Source organism: Entamoeba invadens, assembly GCF_000330505.1.
Source record: "Entamoeba invadens IP1 unplaced genomic scaffold scaff_1105074725591, whole genome shotgun sequence".
In the NCBI taxonomy this organism is placed as follows: domain Eukaryota; phylum Evosea; order Mastigamoebida; family Endamoebidae; genus Entamoeba; species Entamoeba invadens.
In genome coordinates, this window is record NW_004191750.1 from 386,256 (window position 1) to 406,012 (window position 19,757).

Here is a 19,757-nt window from a genome sequence, read left to right on the forward strand (position 1 = left end):
CAATGGGGTCGCCGTTCTGTAAAACAGCCTCTTCGACCCCCTGTGGACATAACGCAGAGTACTTTGGTGGGAGACCAAAAGGGACTTCGTTAAATGGAGTTATCTTCATCGCGTCCAAATTCATCGCTTTCATAAACTCCTCTGCATTCCTTGAATTCGCTGGTCTTGCCACAATATAAACGGGCAATACAATTCGCTTGTTTTGTTTCTTCACAGTGCCTTTTGAAAACTCGATGACTAACATATTCGTCATTCTCATGGGAGCGTCTGTCATGTCTGGAGGCGTAGTCATCGGGACATTCATCTTATATGTGAATGTCGACGTACCAACGGGGATGTTATATATCGACGACGACGAGTTGATTCTTTTCGATTGTGTTTTGTTAAGCGAGTCTGACGCAAATGTCGCAAAGAAGACAGAAACTCTTTCTATAGAAGTTTTCGACCGATTGGTCACCGAGAATTTCCCAGTCAAAGAAGCTCCTTGAAATGCCGACCCCACATCGCATGAAATGTCCAAGACGTATTTGTTATACTCTTTTTTCGTGTATACGGGGTCACACAATTCTGTTGGTAAATTAGTGTTTGTGTATATGAGGGGGACCACACAGTGTTTTCCAGTAATTTTCTTGTTTTTGAGGGCGTAAATGATGGGTGTGATTTCGTAGCATATCCCAACAGAATTTTCAAACACGGAAACCCCATGAGTGAATTCCCCAGCGGAAATTCTAAACGCAAATTTGTGTGTCCCCGGTGGTATTTCTGTTATTCTCTCATCCATCACATAATGCGGAGATACAACTTGAAACTCTTTCGACATTTTCACTTTTCGGGATACACTGGACCAACTCTTCTCGTTGGTATCTTCGTCGGGAAGAACTGAAGCTATCCCACCAAGGGTGTTAACACCCGTATATATGACAGAAGAAAGTTCCACTGCTATTGACGTAACAAAAATGGGATCATCAAAACAAAGCGTAATATATCCCTCAATGGGTTCTCCCAGAGTTTGCCCATTTGTGAATGTGACTTGACTGCTTGTGAGCTCTCCTTTTGACATAAAGCCTCCAACTTATTTCGAGTTCGAGTGTGAGTTCCTTTATTCTTCGTTTTTCTGTGGATTTTTTGGTTTTTGAAAAGAAGAAATCAAAATTCCTATGGAAAAACGCTTGTTTACAAGAACTTGCCATTGCCTTAATTATTTCATTAGTAAAATGACCCTTTTTAAATTATTAAATAATCATTAACCGTATTTTTTCAATCTAAGACAAGCATAATTGATTTTCACTTTCAACTATAACATTTAAATCTTGGTTTGGTTACTACAATGCGGCTTTGTTTGTGGGTAAAATTCTTTTTTTATAATACAGACGTTTCAAAATTGTTTATTTTCAAATTCAAGATTTTTTTACAAAACAAATTGAAGTATTATTTACTATAATAACACAACTACCTATCTTAAAACTCAAAACAAAAAGCACAAAAGTGTAAAAATCCAAACGAAAAAAATTAAAAAACGAACAATTTACTGCAAATTTGTCATGTCTGCATTGTCGATAGACAAGTTGGCATACTCCGACTCGAGTTCAAACAAATCCTGTCTTGCATCCGTAAATTCATTCTCTTCCATTCCCTGTCCAACAAAGTGGTGAACAAACGCTCTCTTCCCAAACATGAGGTCAAAGCTTTTGTTGATCTTCCCAAAGACTTGGCACATCGCGGTGTTGTTGGCCAGCATGCACGCACTTCGCTTGGTTGCTGTGAAACAACTGCCCGGGACAGAGGTTGTCGGCTGGTTGTTGACTCCGTACTTGAAGTTGCATGGGCAAAAATCGACAAGGGGCAGGTTGTATGCCGATTTCACTTTGTTGATAGCCAGACTCACGTCATGGGGAGCTACATCTCCTCTATACATCATGCAACAGGTCATAAACTTTCCTTTGGCTATGTCGTCCACTGTTATCATCAGGTTGTGTGGCTCAAATAACCCAGACGTCAGTTCGTACACGTCGAGTGTCTGTCTCTGTGCTTTCTCAGCTGTCACGATCGGGGAGTATGACATCATCGCGAAGTGGTTTCTTGGGAATGGCACAAGATTTGTTGGGAACTCGTTCAAGTCGACGTTCAGTGTTCCCTCAAATCTGAGGCTCGCCGTGATCAAGCTCATAGACTGTGCAATCAGTTGGTTCAAGTGGATATACGATGGGCTGTTTATTCCCAAGTTCTTCTGACATACTTTGTAAATTGATTCGTTGTCAAGCATGAAAGTGCAGTTAACCAAATCCATCATCGCGTGTGTGTTTAAAACCGCGTTGTACGGTTCAACAATACCGCTGCTGAGTTCTGGTGATGGCCAAATAACAGTGTTTAGTTTGGTCTTCTTTCTATACTTATCCGCCAACTTCTCACAGAGCGCAGCAGTGAACCCACTTCCGGTTCCACCACCAACGGAGTTGTAAATAAAAAATCCTTGTAGCCCCGTGCATCCTTCCGCAATTTTTCTGACCGCCTCCATTGTCTGGTCAATGAGCTCGCCATATGTGAATTTGGCAAGTGAGAAATTAGAGGAAGCGTCTTGCATTCCACTGAGCAATTGCTGAGGATGGTACAATTGTGAGTATTCTCCAGTCTTGATGGTGTCAATAACTGTTGGTTCGGTGTCGACAAAGATGGCACGTGGGACATATCTATTGTTTTGGACCTCTTGGAAGAATGTATTATAAGCGCTGTCTGCTATGGTGGACACGGACTGCCGAGACTGTTTGTCCTGAGTGCATGTCCCATCGGGGTTGATTCCATGTTCCAAGCAAAACAACTCCCAGCACTGGTCGCCCAACTGGCAACCGGCCTGGCCAATGTTGATCGAAATGATTTCTCTCATTTGTTTTTTGCAGTCTTTTTTTTCTCCCTTATTTTCTCTCGTTCCGCCTTGCTCTATCTCGTTCAAACATTTATGTTCTTATTAAACATGTATTATATTTATAATTAAATTTATTATTATAGTTGATACAAAATCAAATAAAAACATTTTAATCTCTCATCACTCATTTTCTCCTCTTTCTTTTATTTTTGAGTTCTTTTTTTATTATCAAAATTTCCCGTTATTTTTCTATTACAAATAGCCAATCTATAAGTCACCATTATTGAATTATTTAACTTCTTCTCTTTCCTTTTTCTCTTTCTCACTCAAAATTATTTTGACGTTTTCAATTTTATTTTCAAGTTCTTTTTTAAAAAATCTATAATACATCAGATTTAAACTATAGTCATATTTAAAAAAATATATCATAATTTATAGTAAATAAAAAAAGAGCTATAATTTATAATAAAATCAATTAAACAAATAGATAGATGGAATGGCTCACAATTATAGTAAAAAATCCATATATTTGATACGTATTACATCGCGAAACCACCAAATCCCTTGAAGTTGGTATTGTTTGTATTTCCAAGGGGTGTGTACGCTTGGTAAAACCCATGATTGTACTTTTCTTTCTCGTTTTTGTTCATGATGGATTGGTCAAGAATTGTGTCGTTCTTGTTTTGGAATTGCCCCTTCGAAAAGTAAAACCCAGAGATCTCACTCCTCTCATACCTGTCTTGCGGATTGTCAAGTTCGGAATTAATGGAATTCCAGTCTTCTTGTTGAACTTCATAACGAGAGTTCACATTTGGGTAATTCTGGTATGTTGCTTGTGAGTAGTCTTGGTACTGAGATGTGCCATATTGTTGAGGATTTTGTGGGTATTCCCCTCTTCTTTGAGGGACATAGCTGTTTTCCTCCTGTTGGTATTGTTCGACATAACGAGGTTTTACTGTCTCGTCGTTCCGGTATCTCTCAAATCTCATTGAAATTGACGACCTCTCATTTTCGTTCTGGGAATTTTGAGATTGAAGGGTGGAACGAAAAGACTCTTGGGGCTGTTGTAAATCGGAGTTGTGTAAATCGATAGTTGGTCTGTCCAACACAGGTATGCAATTTTGGTAATTAGCACTTTGTACGTTTGTACTAAAAGATAGTTGTCTTCGATCATCATTCTTCCATTTCAAGTCAGTCTTCGCCTTTTGTAACGGAGCTGAGTGCTCATATTTGGTGTTCCAAAAAGCATCAAAGATTGAAATACGGTGTGGAGAAGAAGTGGAGTAGTACGCAAAAAGCAGTCCGAAAACCAATGCCACGAGTCCAATCAAAAATAACGAAACAACGACTTCTTCTGAAACCATTATTTAATTTTAGTTTCTCTCTTTTTTTTCAATAATTTGTGTGACGTTTTTTTGGATAGATGTTAATTATTTTATTTGTTTATTATATTTTTATTTGTTCAATATTTCTATTGTTTAACTATGTTATAAATTATATAAATATATAATTATTTTTTTATTATATAATATTTTAATATATTAAATTGGAGTTATTTTTTTACACAAAAAGAATGATATTAATAATAATAATATAATAATAATTATGTAAGTATTAATAACTTTATAGTTTGAGGGGAAAAATTATTTTGAAAAATTATGTTTGTTTTTAACAAACATTTTTGGATCATTAATGCTAAATATTTTAAATTTTATTTATATTTTTTAGTGATTAATTATTTTTTTGTTGTATTAAAAAGTTTATAAATTTAATTTCATAAAATTTTTATTAAAAATTTATTTTTTTTTAATTTTATAAATAACAATTTATAATTATATAAATCAACTACTATTAACTATAATTTAAAAGTTATAAAAAACAAATTAAATGTATTAAATTTATAATAAAATATAATAATAAATATAATAATAAATATATTATAAAATGATATATAATAAACCAAATAAATGAACTATAAGTTATAAGTTTACAAAACAAAACTAACAATAACGAGAGATGTTGCTACTTTACGTGATACTTTTGGGGGCGAAATCTCTAGAATGTGATCCTGGAAGTTACATTGACTCCACCGAGACGACTTGCATTTCTTGTTTAGTTGGTATGTATCAGCCCGAATACAATCAGACTTCCTGTAAGAAGTGTCCAATTGGGACTTTTCAAAACGAGACTGGGCAGTCTTCTTGTACGCCATGTATAGCGGGGTATTTCCAAAACAAAGAATCTTCTACAACATGTAAGCCTTGTGGTGTCGGCTCCATCTCAACACAGCCGAATTCGTATTACTGTTATTCATGTGAGCCAGGGACTTACCAAGACTTAACGGGACAAACTGAATGCAAGTCTTGTGATATTGGACACTATTCGAGTACTTATAAATCGACAAAATGCACGCCATGTGCTACTGGTCATTACACTGATGTGAATGGATCGACGAGTTGTATTGAATGTAGTAATGGGACGTATCAAGACAGTACTGGGCAATCAACTTGCAAACCATGTGAAGTTGGGTATGTCTCAGAAAATGGTTCTGCGAGGTGCAAAGGGTGTCCTGTCGGGTCTTTTTATTCCTCGGCGAACACATGCAGTTTATGTGATGCTGGATTATATCAGAACTTAACAGCACAGACCGAGTGCCTTCAATGTATCCCGGGGTCTTATTCAACTCCAGGAAGTTCCAAATGTGTTGAGTGTGATGGGGGGTATTACCAGCCCAATGCAGAGAGTGTTGAGTGTCTTGAATGTTCTTCTGGATATTATTCTGAGAATGGAGCAGTGGAATGTCTTCAATGTCCAGATGGAACTATTTCACAGAGTGGAAGTGCGACATGTGAACGATGTCCAAGTGGTACAGTCAGTGCAGGGAACAACACATGTGTAATATGTCCAGCGGGGACATATGCAGATCAAAGCAAAGAAGATGTACAAAGGGTATGTCTATCTTGTGACAAAGGTATGTCATCGAGTGTACAGTCGGATCATTGTGATTATTGTAGTATAGGTACTTTCAGTGAGAGTGGAGTACAATGTGTTGAGTGTCAAAGAGGGAGTTATTGTGACCGTGTGGGGTGTATTCTATGTACTCCATGTGAGGATGGAAGCGTCCAAAATACTACGGGAAAGGCAAAGTGTGAGAGTTGTATGGGTCTGAATTCAAATGAAGAACACACACTTTGTGTTGCTCAAACAGTCTGTGGGTCCTTCCTTGAATTGAATCAACAAAACAAGTGCGTTATGAAAAATTCGGCTATTATCGTTTTGTCAATCATTTCTGGTCTTGCAGTGCTTTTTATTATCGTCGCTGTTATCGTTTGTATCGTCGTCACTGTCTTGTGGAGGAGAAAGAAATCGTCTGAATATCAAAATCTCGAATAATTTACAATAGTTTTTTTTATAATTTTTTTATTATAATGATAGCAATTCAATAATAAACTAAAATAAAACTAAAAATTATATTATAATTAACATCATTATAAAATCAAAAAAAGTATTATAGAATTTAATTTATTATTAAATGAATTGAATTAATAAATTATTTATTCATTTAATTTCGAAACAATTATAAAACAAAAAAAGTTTATTTTTTTTTTTTTTGATAAATTTTATATTTCTTCCATTTTTAGACGACTAAAAAAGGCAAAAATATTTTTTAGAAAACAAAAAAAAAAGTTGTTTTTTAAAAAAGTGTGCTTAATTTCCCGTTTCAAAGCAACAAATTATCAACAATAAAAACTGTAATGCAGTTTTTGAGGTATTAAAAAATTAATTAAAAAAAAGTAAAAAAAAGGTACTAATAAAGTATGATTGAATAAACTATATAAGTATAGCATATCAAACGATTTAAAAATAATGAGAAAAGTAGGGATGAAGTAAAATGGTGAAATAATTTTACTGAAAATTTATGTTTTAGTAAATTATTTGGTGAAATCTTTTCACCAAATAGAATTATTTAAGGTTTTGAATTTTGGTTTTGTTTATAAAGAATAATTTAATAAATATCATTTTAATGTTTTTGGTTAAAACAATTTATGCATTTTGAAAAAAAATGAAAAATTCAATAATGATTTTTTTTACAATTACCACAATGAGCGGCAATATTCATCTTATTGTAAATATTTTTTACTTATCATAAATAAATTACAATTTACATAAAACATGTTTTAATAAATACTTAAACAATAACAACACTATATTTAATAAAAAAGGTACAAATCAAAAACATATTATTTGAAAATCTAGGATATATATTAAAAAATATAATATAAAATACATTGAGAAATGCTCATAATTAATTTAATTTATTATTATAAGCATCAATTATCGAAATATCATTTGTACAACATCTGAAAGTGTTTTGGATTAATTAACTCTAACAATAATTTGTAACCATCTGTTTATTTTGTTTTGAAAATTCGCTTGAAAATACTTATTATAATTTGAGACATTATATTTCAAAACAAAACAAATGTAATATAATAATTATGAATTTAAATCGTTATATTTTTGATAATTAAAATATATTACCGATGATTATATTATTACGATTTTACCAATCAGACATATTCTTAAAATAATAACAACTTTAATTTATGACTTATTATGTCAAGTAACATTGTTTTGCAATATTTATTGAAAAAAATGTGACATAAAACGCATATTTTTAAAAGACAATATTTCTTTTATTATATGAAAATAATGTTTATTTAAAATAAGTACAAAAACAAAAATTAAATATCACTTACATACAATCTACTTTTTTTTCACTACATTAATTGATAAGAATGATCTTTAAGTTTAAATGATATATGGTAGTAAATGATAATCAATGATTATAAACAAAAAATGTCAATCGTTTTTATATTATGTGTCATATTATAATATAATTTGTTTGTCGAATCTAAAATAAAATTTTGTTATTTTTATGTTGTTTTCACTGAGCTTACGATGAAATATATATATATTTTTTCATCAAACACGTTTGAATTAATTAAAAAACAACAAAAGTAACATTTGAATTGTTTTTTTTTCAAAAAAATAATTTAATGATATTGGTTATTGTTGGATTTTTTTGTTCTTTTTTGTTTTTTTATTCATTTTTTTAACATCAATTGCAATAATAATTAAATGTTGGCAAAAATCGAAAAACTTTATAATTAAATTAAAATTGATGAAAATGCAAAATGTTATTACTTTTTTGATTTTTAATAAAAATGTTATTTAAAATATAGGGATCTTTAAGATCGTAAATTGGTAAAATATTTTACCAATTTTTTCTCTTTTTTGGTAAACAGGTAAAATGGATTTTACTTCATCCCTAGAGAAAAGTGAAGGGGTGGAATAAAGGAAAGTAAAAGACTGGAAAAAAAGAGAAATTCAATGGCGTGGGAACAGTATGTAGATTCTTTTCTTCTCGGTTGCGAGAAGGGGAACGGAGGGGCCATCGTTGGGTATGATGGCCTTGTCTGGTCTTGCTTTTCTAATGCAAACTTTGGTCTTACCCAAGAAGAAGCAAAAACTCTTGCCAAATCAGCGGCGGGGAACATTGAAAACCTTAAAACGGTTGATCTAATAGTTGGTGGGAAAAAGTTTGAAATCACACACGTCGATACTGAGAAAAATTGCGCGACAGCAAAACATGAAGACGGGGGGCTCTCGATGTACAAAACCAAAAAAACATTGGTAATTGGGTTCTACGCCAATAACAATACAACGCCGGAACAGAACGCGGAGGCGACGTACCACTGCGCAAAATATATGTTGGACTTGGATTATTAATATCATTGCAGATTTTCTTTATTCAAAACACCAACACAAGAGCCTTATTTAAGTTGCATTACTCTCAATTTGCGTTCCACTCAATGGTTGTCTACTTGAAATATAAAAGAAGTGATTTGTTCTGCCAGTTGAAACAAACCCAAACAAATGGAAGCCTTTAAAACTCACACAAAACAAATCAACTATACACCTTGTGTTAATTTCGCAACTCATTCATACTCCTCCTTGAAATACGCGTGTTTCAGTGCCTCACTTGCTGTGAAACGCTTGTCCATATCCAGTACAAGTACTTTGCTCAACAAATCGAGCGCCGCCTCCGTTGCGTATTCTTCGTTTTCTTTATTGATAAATTGTTTGAAGTCTGCGTCTGCCGTATTGGGAATTCCATCAAACACAGTTTTCCCAACGACACAGCCACACCTTTCAATGATATTCATCAACTCTTTCTTCCCAAAGAATTCAGCGATTCGTTGTAACATTTCTTCATTGGTGGCCCCTCTCCATAACGGTAACGCCTTTGACTGTCTAAATATGAGTGTCGCGAAGACTATTCCTGCGCCCCACACATCAATTCCATAATCATAATAAGTGTATTCAAACAGCAGTTCGGGTGCTTTGTGATATCGGGATGCTACTCGGTAATTCAGTGGTTTTTGTGGGTGGTAAAATTCCGCGAGTCCCCAGTCGATGATTTTGAAGACGTCTCTTTCTTTGTCGTAACACAAGTTCTCCGGTTTAATGTCTCTGTGCATCACTCCCAATTTATGCGACTCGTCCAACCCACTGAATAAGTGTTTCATATACAACTGAACTTCTCGTGGTGTAAATAATGGGAAATTTGTTCTAAAATCAACGCCTTGGACATACTCCATCACTAACGAATGTGTTTTGTTGTCGTTGTTGATCACACAGTCATACAACTTTCTTTGAATTCCTTTCAAATAGGATAAAACAATGTATTATTACTGATTAATAAAAATACTATAAATAATAGTACAAACCTTTATGACATCAGAAACCCGAGCGAGCCGTTGGAGGACGAGAATCTCCCGCTTCAGCCGCTCTTCTTTGATTGGTTTGAGCACTTTGATTGCACAGGGGTATTTTCCATTCTCGATAACACCAAGAAAGACATCGGAATATCTCCCACGACCCACTTTCTTTATAATGCGATATGAGTCGGGGTTCCCCCACTCGATTTCATTGCTGGAACTATTCCACTCGGACTCGGGGACAAAAGCAAGAGCAGTGGAATACACCCGACTGGTGTGGGGAACTTGTGTAGTTCTTATTGATATCGACATATTAAATATTTCTAGATCTATAGAGTATGACGGGTGGATTGAACGTCCTTCAGAAAAATGAGAAAAGAGCAACGAAAAAAACAAGAGGAGTAACATTTTTTAAAGAAGTAAAATTTGTAGTTTTGAATTTTTATTGAGAAGCAAACTATACTATTGCTATAATAATGCTATGAATTTACTAGTACGAAAAATGAATAAGAAATAATCTTGAAAATGAGTTGGAGCGATGGCGAAACGAGATATCGGAAAAATCAAAATGAGTGCTATTGACGTTTTGACCGACGAGCCGGAAGAGCAGTTTGTCAAAGAAATAATCGCAGCAATGAGAAAAATCCGAGATCCGCAATTTGAGAAATATGAGTGTTTGTGATTTTTGTCACTATATTTGAAAAACAAAACAAATAACAAAAAGTAAACAAAGAACAAATGCTCAAGTGCTTAAAGGACATTTCCCAAAATTTAGTTGAAAAATCACAAATCTGCCACGTCCCAAAGTGTACGCCCGAAAATTTGGCCGAAGCAGAAGCAAAACGTGAAAAATCACTTGCTGAACTCAACAAAAATAAACAACTGATCGCCGAAACCGAAAATCTGACAGCTCAGATTGCGGCAAAACAAAAGCAAATTGCAGCGCTGAAAAGTGAAACTGACGAGTTAATCAAGCAAGAGGCAGTTTTGGATGATGTGATCAAGAACACCAAAACGATCACAATAGATGAGGTTTGTTTTGTTTAATTACATTTAATCACAATAGATATACCAAATTAATAATATACTATTTCTATATTTTGAATGAATTTAAAGAACACTGACTAACACACAGTTTAAAAAGAAAGAGAAAGAGATTGAACAGAAACGGAAAGAAGTTGAAAGGATACGAAAAACGGTATCTGACATGAGAGAGACGATTAAAAAGAAGAGGGAGGACTATGAGAAGGACAAAAGTGCGAAGGAAGAACTTGAGAAGAAAATCAAAGAAGCGGAGGAATATTCAAATGGAGCAGAAACTAAATTGAAGACTATGAAAAGCGAAAAGGAAAAGGCTGAGATGGAGAAGGAACGTATTAAAAGATCATTTGATGTCGATATGTCTGAATTGTTGAGGAAGGAAAGAGAATTGGAGTCGAAAGTTGATGACATGAACACTAAAATTCGCAAAGGAGAAACTGATTTGGCTGGAGAGGGAAATACAATCGTCTTTGCGCAAACCCTTAACAACAGCACAACCAAAACTGATGATGATGATCTTTTGTTCTGATTGATTTTGTGTGAAGTTGTTTCGACTGAAAATTTTAATTTAAAATAAAATTATAATTTATTAAACTAAAATATAATAAATTAAACTAAATTTAATTAATTAATATTTATTATTATATTATTATATTATCATATTATTATATTATTATATTATTATATTATTTTAATTGAGAGTTTTAATAACAATAGTTACAAAAATATTAAAAACAAAGTTAAAAAATAGTTTGAATCACTTAATTATTGCTTTGAAAAAAATATATTTTTTTTTTTTCTATATAAAAGATTAAATGTTATACTTTTATAAGAATAAAACAAAACTGGGAAATCTCGATATTATTGTATATATTTCCTGTTTTTTAGAAGTATATTATGTGCATATCAGTACACAAGCCAAAAAAGAAAAACATCAATAATTGCCGAATATTACAGTAAAAATGAGTCAATTTAAAAACAAGTGCATTATTTTAAGTGTTAATACCGAAAGAACTGAAGCTAATGACAAACTTCAATCCCAAAACATAATGTCACTCCCACAACTTGACATATATTCAGTGCAAATAGTAAGTAACCACTTCAAAACAGCAGAAGACTATTTGAATGTGATTTGTGTGTGTAAAAAATATCAACACTTGTTAGACCGATTCAGGTATAACCCAATAAGTGTCGTTTCTACACGACTGTTTCCGTATATGGAGACACAACACTTGTACAGTGAAAGTGACAAAATTTTCAAAAAGACAAAGAAGACGATTGCGTGGTACCCAATTTTCTTTTTCAAGACGATGAAGTCGCCAAACATCACGTTCAAGAACGTCATTTTGGGACAGAATGACTTGAAGAACAAAAAGGTTCTAAAAATACCCAAAAACACGACAGCACTTGGCTTTAAAGCAATGGCAATGTTCCACTTGGCTGATATTGACATCCCATCAAGAATAACACGACTTGCAAATAAGTGCTTCTTCGAGATGGGACAACTCCAAAACGTCACAATTTCGGAAAACGTCTCGACGATTTCAGACGCGTGTTTCTCTGGATGTAGTTTGCTCACAAACGTCGTGTTGCCAAAAAACGTTGTGACGATTGGCGAGAGTGCTTTTAGACTCTGCAGTTTCCAGAGGATCAGTTTGCCTGAGAGTATTCTTCTTATTAAGCCAAACGCATTTGCTCAAAACTCTGCGCTCGAAGATGTTGTGATTCCACAAAATGTTGTTGTGATTGAGTCGGGTCTCTTTTCTTATTGTCATCGGCTTAGAAGAGTGGTGCTGCCTCACACCCTTAAAAAGATTTCTGAAAACGCGTTCAGAAATTGCTCTCGCGTTTCGATTATTGATGTGCCCAGTGGTGTCTTGTTTTGTGCCAAATACGCATTTAAACATTGCAGCGCCCTGCAACAAATGTGTTTGAACCAAAACTGCGTTGTTGGTGAAGGCGCGTTTTCGGGGTGCGACTTTTTGACGCACCTCGACATCCCTAATGAAGACGGTATGATTAAAGAATGTAAAGACCCCCAAGAGAAAGCCGTTTTAAGTAAGTTTTACACTGTGGCGAACAATACCATTCCAAGACCATATTTAAAGAAACTTGGAAGAAATAGTTTTGATGTTGAATTTGATAATAGCGCGAGAGGTCTTCTGTTTCAAATCACAAAAGAAAGTCTCGAAGGAATGAATCAAGGTTTGTCCAATGTGTTTGTTCCAGAGACAATTGAGTCTTTGGGTGGGCGTTGTTTCTCTTCGTGTTCGACTAATTTGTCTTCAATTGCCATTTCAGAGTCTGTAACGACGATTGGCGAAGGTGCCTTTTCAGGGTGTTCTCATATCATTGTACTATGTATTTCGCGAAATGTATTAGAATTTCCCAAAGAAATGTGCAAAAATTGTGAAGGATTGAAAACAATTGATTTTTCTCGGAATGTCTATAGCGTTGGAGAGTGCTGTTTTCAAAATTGTTGTTCATTAAAAGAGCTATCGTTTGGTGACTTTTGTGAAATTGGGATGGGGTGTTTCGAAGGGTGTTCTAGCCTTACGAAGTTGGTTATTCCTTCTGAGAATTCGACAATTAAATATAAAGTTGTGTACGAAGAAGTTCCACTTTTGAAAAAGTTGGGGTACACGTGCACAAGCGCACACGTCACATTCGACAAAGCCAGAAATCCTGAAAAACTTGTCTACAACATGCTTATGGAATTCAGTGGTGAAATATCAAGCACTTTTTGTGGGACTAATTTCAAGTTTTTAAGTGGGGTGACTAAGATTTGCAGTACCTTCTTCCATGACCAACACAATTTGAAAAGTATTGTTTTCCCTTCGACTTTAGTCGAAATTGGTGACAAATGCCTTTTGAACTGTGACAAGCTAGTTCGTGTGACTTTTCCGACGTCGTTGACAAGATTTGGAGACTTTGTTTTTGAGGGTTGCAAAAATTTGGTCGAGATCAACGGAATAACCACTTGGGGTGGTGTTGTGAGTGACAAAGAGAGGAGAGTTATTGAATTGTGTGGTATCAAATGTAGCAGAATATTATTGGACGGTGACGGGTTAGTTCAAAACAAAATGGTACCACCCAACACTGGGGCTTTCAGATGTTACACGGAAAATATGGAGTTGGAAGATGTTCTGGTTCCTCAGGGCGTTGTTGTAATATGCGAGGTGTGCTTTTCTCAGTGTTACAATCTGAAGCGAGTTTCTCTGTCGAATACATTGGAAGAAATTAGAGCAAGGGCGTTTGAACACTGTTATTCCCTCAGCGTCATTACAATCCCGGACTCTGTCACATTTATTGGCGAAAAGTGTTTTTATAGCAACTTGTCGCTTCAACAAATCAAACTTCCACTGGCTCTTTGTAACATTGGAGAAGAAGCTTTTGGCATGTGTACATCTCTTTGCTCAGTCACCGCGCCAAAGCGTGTATTGTTATCAGGGAAGTCGATTTTTTATCGCTGTGTATCATTAAAAGAAGTTGTTTGCTCAGGGGACTCAAACCACTCTGCATTTGATTCAAATATTTGTGCCCCAAGAGTGGCACCTTTCCGGTATTGTCAATCTTTGTCACAATTTGATATGCCAACAAATTTACTCGATCACAGTTTGTTGATGAATTCCTCGTTTTGTGGTGCGACTTCCCTTGAAACTTTTGTCTTTTCAAATTCCATCTGCCACCTCCCAAATAATCTTTTTGATGGATGTGTTTCTCTCAAAATCGTCATTCTTCCAGATTCACTAATCTCGATTGGGGCGTACACGTTCCACAAATGCATATCTCTAAAAGAGATAACAATCCCGCGTCATGTCGAATATATTGGATCGAAAGCTTTTGCAAATTGCAAATCCCTCGAAAAAGTGGTTCTTTGCAATAACATTTTTGAAGGCTCCAAAAATGTTTTTCTCGGTTGTGACAAAATAACAAGTTTTGTGATTGGTGGGCAGAACGTCGAGTGTCCGTACTCGGTTTGTTTCAGTGTGTTCGTTACTTTCCAAAAGAACAATATAAAACCAAGCCACGTTTTTATAACACAAGATGACTTAGCTTTGGTGGAAAAGGACATTAAAAAACCAAATTCTCAACTTGTCCAAGATATCACTGATGGCAATGTTGAAGTTGACAAGAACTGTTTCAAACTTTTCAACACAAAAACATAATAACATTTCTAATAACATTTTTGTTTTCAAATATAATTTCTCATTTAATTGTGTATTATTAAAATAAAACCATAATTTAATTATAATTATTAACTGAACTAAAAACAATTACACTTCTTTTTCAAACGCATTTCAATTTGCAAATTAATACGTCCACTTTTTATGACGCAATAAAGATTGTGTGGAGAGTGTTTTATTTATTATTTAAATTAATTACATGTCAAATACAAAACAACCGACCTAAAAAAACAAAATCAATTGAATACAGTGTCAGGCCTAGTCAACTTAATTTTGAACAGTCCGAGTGCGTGGCAGAAGCAGTTACACGTGTGCTTGATACCCATTTCGAGGTCTCTCTTCCAAAAATAGAATTTAGCAACGCCAGTCGACTTCAGAACAACGTCAGTGATGATTGGACTGCCTGCTATTATGCCACGAATTGCTATTATTTTGAGTGTTTCCTCAGACGCCAGAAAAACGAAGTGCATGAATGTTTGTATGATTTGGTTGTCTTCCAAATTAACAACATCTTTGGCTTCTCTAAGCGCGATCGCCCGACAATACCCGTTTTTATCGTTGTCCGAAAGAACAACAGGTGGGACCATCTCTACGTGATGATTTGAAAACCCGCATTGTGCGCACCGCGCATTGAACTTCTTCACAAGCTCTTCGATAATTCTTTGTGCCTCGTAAAAGTCCATCACCTCGTCATACGACCCTGTGCCAATTATATCTGCCCGTCTTCTTTTGTCGCCCGAGACTTCAAAATACATTTGTCCCTTCTCCTTTATTATCTCCACTGGGTATTCCACGGTTTTTGAAGGAAAAAATAGGGGGAGCGGTGACACCTGTGGAATTGTGACAACGACGTTCTCCGACGAGTATGTAAATGGTACATTATAATTGGTGTTGACAAAGTACTGTAGCACAACCGGAGGCACTCGAAATATGTCGTCCGGATGTTGCTGTTCCTCATTTTCAGCGCCAAGAAAGTACAAATTCCTGAACCCCCGCACCGCGTAAATGTTTTCTCTTTCCACACTTCTCAATTTCGAGCACTCAACAAAAATCAACGAATTACCACATTTGATGGGCTCGTTCCGCAACTTCTCAATCTCTGTTTTCAAAATTTGATAAGTGGAACCACATTCTTTAGTTTTTGAACTATCAGTGAATAGTTTCTCCGGGTTTTCAAAAATTGTATTGTTTTCGTTTTGACCACTCTCCTCCGATAAAAAATACGTTTGTCGAACAACCTCGTTATGACAAATCGATATAACGGAGAAGTGGTTTTCAAGCCCCATCTTTTTGACAAAATAAAAAACAGCAGCGTGGAATTCGAAAATGTCTGTGTTTATCGTTTTGTTTTCAGAAAACTCTGTGAAAAAATAGACCTCAAGCGGTTTGTAAGGGCACAACACATTCATTCGAAAGAGTGACAAAAATGAGTTTTGAAGTCTGAAGATCTTTTCAAATTCTCGTTTGGTTATCACGTCACCGATTCGCTTCCGCGCAATCTCAAGTGATGACTTGAAAAGATCTTCAGTGTTTTCCATTTGACTTATTTTAGTTCTAATTTTTAGTTTTAATAATAAATCAATAATTATTATGGCTTTTTTTTGATGTATAAATGCCGTCTTGTTCTGTCAAAAATGGGTTGAAACGTCACGTTCTCAATCTTAGATGTATTGAATAAATCATTTTTATAAGTTTGTCTTATTTTCTTTAAAACTTGTATCATTGAAGTTTTTTTTTAATCTCAAAAAAATTGTAAAAGTTATTTATTTTGTTATTGTTTTGTGTTAAAAACTTATAATAAAATAAAAGCTTATATCAAATCTAATTATTTAACTATTCTTTGGCTTAATTTTAAAAATTAAAATATTATTATAGGTTTAATTGATAATAAAACGTTAAATTGGTTTAAAAATAATTTTCGAAGAGTTGGAACTCAAAATAATTCAAATATTTTTGAAAAAAAACTATACATTAATTATAAAAAAGCTTTATAATATAGTAAATTAGAATATCAACAAAAAAGATTAAAAAATGAGTGAAAGTGTAAGAACGACACGACAGAAAAAAGAGGAAAATAGAGACGAAAACAAAACGTTTAAATCATTGAGCAGAACGACTTCTTCTTTTCTGGTTTGGCCTTCCCGTTTCCTTTACTGAGGTTAGCCTTGTCGTCGGTCTTGCTTGGGGTGTTGGAAGTTTGCAAGTTCTTCATGATGTCTGTAGCAATCTTGTTGAAGAGTTCGTCGACGTTGAGCGCCTTCTTGGCGGAACTCTCCATAAAGGAAACGTTCAGTGAGTTCGCCAACTCTTGGCCTTGCTCGACTGTCACAGCACGCTCATCCTCTAAATCACATTTGTTTCCAATCAACAACTTAATTACAGACTCAGAAGCGTATCGCTCAATCTCTTGAAGCCATTGTCTCACATTTTGGAATGTTTGAAGATCAATCACTGAGTATACGACAATAATGCCCTGGGCTCCTCTGTTCTATTAGTCCTGTTTTCTCCAACTATTCCAAGTTATTTATGGCATGTGATGATTAAGAACTCATTGGGGTTCTATTTTTGATACAAGAATAAAAACAAACCTATAATATGAAGAGGTAATAGTTCTGAATCTTTCCTGTCCTGCAGTATCCCACTAACGTGTTAGTATTGGCTGTATATGAAGGGCTATATAACAACAAACAATTTGTAATTTAACGTTTAAGCCGTTGATTTGGACTGTCTTAATTTTGAAATCGACACCAATGGTAGCAATGTGTGTGTCGGTGTAAGTGTCGTCGGCAAAACGGAGGAGCAGACATGATTTCCCGACACCAGAGTCCCCAATGAGGAGAAGCTTAAACAAGTAATCTTTTGGATCAGACATCACCTTCTTTAATTTTTCAGTTCAGTTTTTCTTTTCTATTTTTATTTGTCGTTTTTTCATATTTCTTTCCCCCTTCTTGGCTCTTTTTTCATTGAAATAATTCCAGTTTTTTTGAAATGATTTCCAAGTTCTTGTCTTCTAAGCATTTGAGACTTTTTGGCATAGATGCCCAACCAAAACTATATTTCTTTTTATAGTCGTTCTTTATTATATTTTTTGATTTTTTTGTTATATTTTTACTATTCTAATTGTTTCAAGATGGAAAAAAAATGATGAGAAAAAAAAGCTGATTATGCCCTCTTTATTTTTTCTTGGAACTATTTTTTTGAGTTTGCCTCAACAAATGTAATTTATACAATGTAATTTTTTTATTATAAATTTTATTAGTACTCAAATTCTCGTTTTAGCTTCTTTTTCTCAAAAAAGTTTATTAATAAATTAATTATTTTAAAACATATTTTATTTTTACTATAGTTATCATAAATTAAACTAAATAAAATAATTATCAAAGTTTGGGGATTTGAGTTTTAACTTTAAAATGAAATTTTTTAAAATAATTTAAAGAAAAAATTGACCAATCACATTTGAATTGTCAATCTTATAGTTTAAAATAAAATAAATTTCAATAAAAATGAGGAACAAAAAATTTTCAAAGAGTTTATTTCTTACAAAAGCTATTAATCAAAAAGAATTAATAATTTATAATATATTAACTATATTATCTAATATCTCTATAATTATAATTAAAAATTATATAATAAATTTTTATTAATAATATGAAAATATTTTTATAATACAAAAAATTATCAAAATTAATAATTTTTTTTCAAAAAAAACATAAAAAACATTTGAATAACAAAAAGAAAAACAATAAAATCAATCGTCGAATTTTTCTACTCGTTTTTCAATTCTTTTTGGGTTTTTCCCCTTTTGTTTTTGATGTTTCTGCTCTCTATATTCAGCCCTCTTTTCGTTCTTTGATCGTTCGTCTTCGACTTCAACAACAGTTGTGACTTTGACTGCTTTGGGGTCGATGGGATGGTGTGGGGAATATGATTTAATATTGTCCACAGAGCGTGGGACTGCGCGTTGGGCCTTTGGAGCGTGCAGTTCTACCTCTTGGACGCTTTTAGCGTGGCTTGACATTTTAACACTGTTTGTCTTCAAAGTTTTTTTCTTTTTTATTTGCATGGATTTTTTTTGAGTGACTGCCCAATTCTGTTGTTTCCTTTCGTTTCTTTTTGACGTCCGATTTGTGTTGCAATCTCCCGTTTTTTGAGTTTGTTTCGCCGCAATCATTTGAGATTTTTTTGACTACTTTATTTTTCATTTTTGGTTTATTTGTGGCATTTTATTTTTTCATAATTCCACTTTCGTGTTTTTTAGGGTTTTTTTTTTAAACACAATAAAACGTACGGTTTCGGGATTTCAAAACGGTATTTTTTGAGTCTTGACTTGAATTACGACTTTCCCGCATTTTTTCGGGAAGACTTTTGTATGGACTTTATCTGTTAATTATATTATACATTTATAATAACAAAACTTTAAAATATAATATGAAAAAAAATTTGATTGATTAAATTACAGAAAAAACTAAACACATTTTGGAATAATAAAATAACCAATAATTTATAGTATAACAACTTATAAACAATGGTTCCCTTATTTTAAATCAAAGTTTTAGTTTTCTGATTTCTTTCTTGTCGAAATCAATTCGCAAAGTCATAATGAGTTGCGTTTCGAGTGGGAGTAGTTTCCACCCTTTGATGTTTTTGTATTCGTAAATTTCGTCTATTTTGTCAAACGAAAGAACCGTTCCAATCTCTTTTAATTTTTCAAAAGTGAGTAGTGGAATTCCATAACGTTTAAAGACGTTTTGGATTTGAATAATCTTTATATTATTTCATTCTATTACTAATTTATTTTGTTACTATTATTATATTGAACAATTTGCTTACAATAACAACGTCTTGTGTAAGTTCAAAGCTCCATATTGACTATATGACTTCTTT

At 33.9% G+C, this 19,757-nt stretch overlaps 12 protein-coding genes across 12 annotated transcripts; 4 read left to right on the top strand and 8 right to left on the bottom strand.

The window, feature by feature from the left end:
• EIN_171470 (hypothetical protein) lies at positions 1 to 1,060 on the bottom strand (the record flags this gene model as incomplete). The annotated part of the gene is made up of 1 exon (XM_004183870.1): positions 1 to 1,060. A coding segment is annotated over one exon (1,060 nt), but the record flags the coding sequence as incomplete, so codon positions are not given.
• Positions 1,061 to 1,525: 465 nt separating this feature from the next.
• Positions 1,526 to 2,881, bottom strand: EIN_171480 (tubulin alpha-1 chain, putative; the record flags this gene model as incomplete). Its single annotated transcript, XM_004183871.1, has 1 exon — positions 1,526 to 2,881. The coding sequence occupies one exon, from the start codon at positions 2,879 to 2,881 to the stop codon at positions 1,526 to 1,528; it is 1,356 nt and encodes a 451-aa protein (XP_004183919.1).
• Positions 2,882 to 3,399: 518 nt separating this feature from the next.
• Positions 3,400 to 4,224, bottom strand: EIN_171490 (hypothetical protein; the record flags this gene model as incomplete). Its single annotated transcript, XM_004183872.1, has 1 exon — positions 3,400 to 4,224. The coding sequence occupies one exon, from the start codon at positions 4,222 to 4,224 to the stop codon at positions 3,400 to 3,402; it is 825 nt and encodes a 274-aa protein (XP_004183920.1).
• A 652-nt stretch (positions 4,225 to 4,876) lies between these two features.
• EIN_171500 (hypothetical protein) lies at positions 4,877 to 6,253 on the top strand (the record flags this gene model as incomplete). Its single annotated transcript, XM_004183873.1, has 1 exon — positions 4,877 to 6,253. The coding sequence occupies one exon, from the start codon at positions 4,877 to 4,879 to the stop codon at positions 6,251 to 6,253; it is 1,377 nt and encodes a 458-aa protein (XP_004183921.1).
• A 2,001-nt stretch (positions 6,254 to 8,254) lies between these two features.
• Positions 8,255 to 8,653, top strand: EIN_171510 (profilin, putative; the record flags this gene model as incomplete). Its single annotated transcript, XM_004183874.1, has 1 exon — positions 8,255 to 8,653. One exon carries the CDS (start codon positions 8,255 to 8,257, stop codon positions 8,651 to 8,653), a length of 399 nt encoding a protein of 132 aa, XP_004183922.1.
• Positions 8,654 to 8,862: 209 nt separating this feature from the next.
• EIN_171520 (casein kinase II subunit alpha, putative) lies at positions 8,863 to 9,957 on the bottom strand (the record flags this gene model as incomplete). The annotated part of the gene is made up of 2 exons (XM_004183875.1): positions 8,863 to 9,573; positions 9,655 to 9,957. 2 exons carry the CDS (start codon positions 9,955 to 9,957, stop codon positions 8,863 to 8,865), a joined length of 1,014 nt encoding a protein of 337 aa, XP_004183923.1.
• Positions 9,958 to 10,183: 226 nt separating this feature from the next.
• EIN_171530 (hypothetical protein) lies at positions 10,184 to 11,215 on the top strand (the record flags this gene model as incomplete). The annotated part of the gene is made up of 3 exons (XM_004183876.1): positions 10,184 to 10,319; positions 10,370 to 10,677; positions 10,781 to 11,215. The coding sequence occupies 3 exons, from the start codon at positions 10,184 to 10,186 to the stop codon at positions 11,213 to 11,215; spliced, it is 879 nt and encodes a 292-aa protein (XP_004183924.1).
• A 520-nt stretch (positions 11,216 to 11,735) lies between these two features.
• EIN_171540 (hypothetical protein) lies at positions 11,736 to 14,855 on the top strand (the record flags this gene model as incomplete). The annotated part of the gene is made up of 1 exon (XM_004183877.1): positions 11,736 to 14,855. The coding sequence occupies one exon, from the start codon at positions 11,736 to 11,738 to the stop codon at positions 14,853 to 14,855; it is 3,120 nt and encodes a 1,039-aa protein (XP_004183925.1).
• A 254-nt stretch (positions 14,856 to 15,109) lies between these two features.
• EIN_171550 (hypothetical protein) lies at positions 15,110 to 16,411 on the bottom strand (the record flags this gene model as incomplete). Its single annotated transcript, XM_004183878.1, has 1 exon — positions 15,110 to 16,411. One exon carries the CDS (start codon positions 16,409 to 16,411, stop codon positions 15,110 to 15,112), a length of 1,302 nt encoding a protein of 433 aa, XP_004183926.1.
• Positions 16,412 to 16,968: 557 nt separating this feature from the next.
• Positions 16,969 to 17,745, bottom strand: EIN_171560 (hypothetical protein; the record flags this gene model as incomplete). Its single annotated transcript, XM_004183879.1, has 3 exons — positions 16,969 to 17,356; positions 17,462 to 17,514; positions 17,563 to 17,745. 3 exons carry the CDS (start codon positions 17,743 to 17,745, stop codon positions 16,969 to 16,971), a joined length of 624 nt encoding a protein of 207 aa, XP_004183927.1.
• Positions 17,746 to 18,621: 876 nt separating this feature from the next.
• On the bottom strand, positions 18,622 to 19,044 carry EIN_171570 (hypothetical protein; the record flags this gene model as incomplete). Its single annotated transcript, XM_004183880.1, has 1 exon — positions 18,622 to 19,044. The coding sequence occupies one exon, from the start codon at positions 19,042 to 19,044 to the stop codon at positions 18,622 to 18,624; it is 423 nt and encodes a 140-aa protein (XP_004183928.1).
• A 373-nt stretch (positions 19,045 to 19,417) lies between these two features.
• Positions 19,418 to 19,742, bottom strand: EIN_171580 (hypothetical protein; the record flags this gene model as incomplete). Its single annotated transcript, XM_004183881.1, has 2 exons — positions 19,418 to 19,636; positions 19,704 to 19,742. Coding segments are annotated over 2 exons (258 nt in total), but the record flags the coding sequence as incomplete, so codon positions are not given.
• Between the last annotated feature and the right edge of the window lie 15 nt (positions 19,743 to 19,757).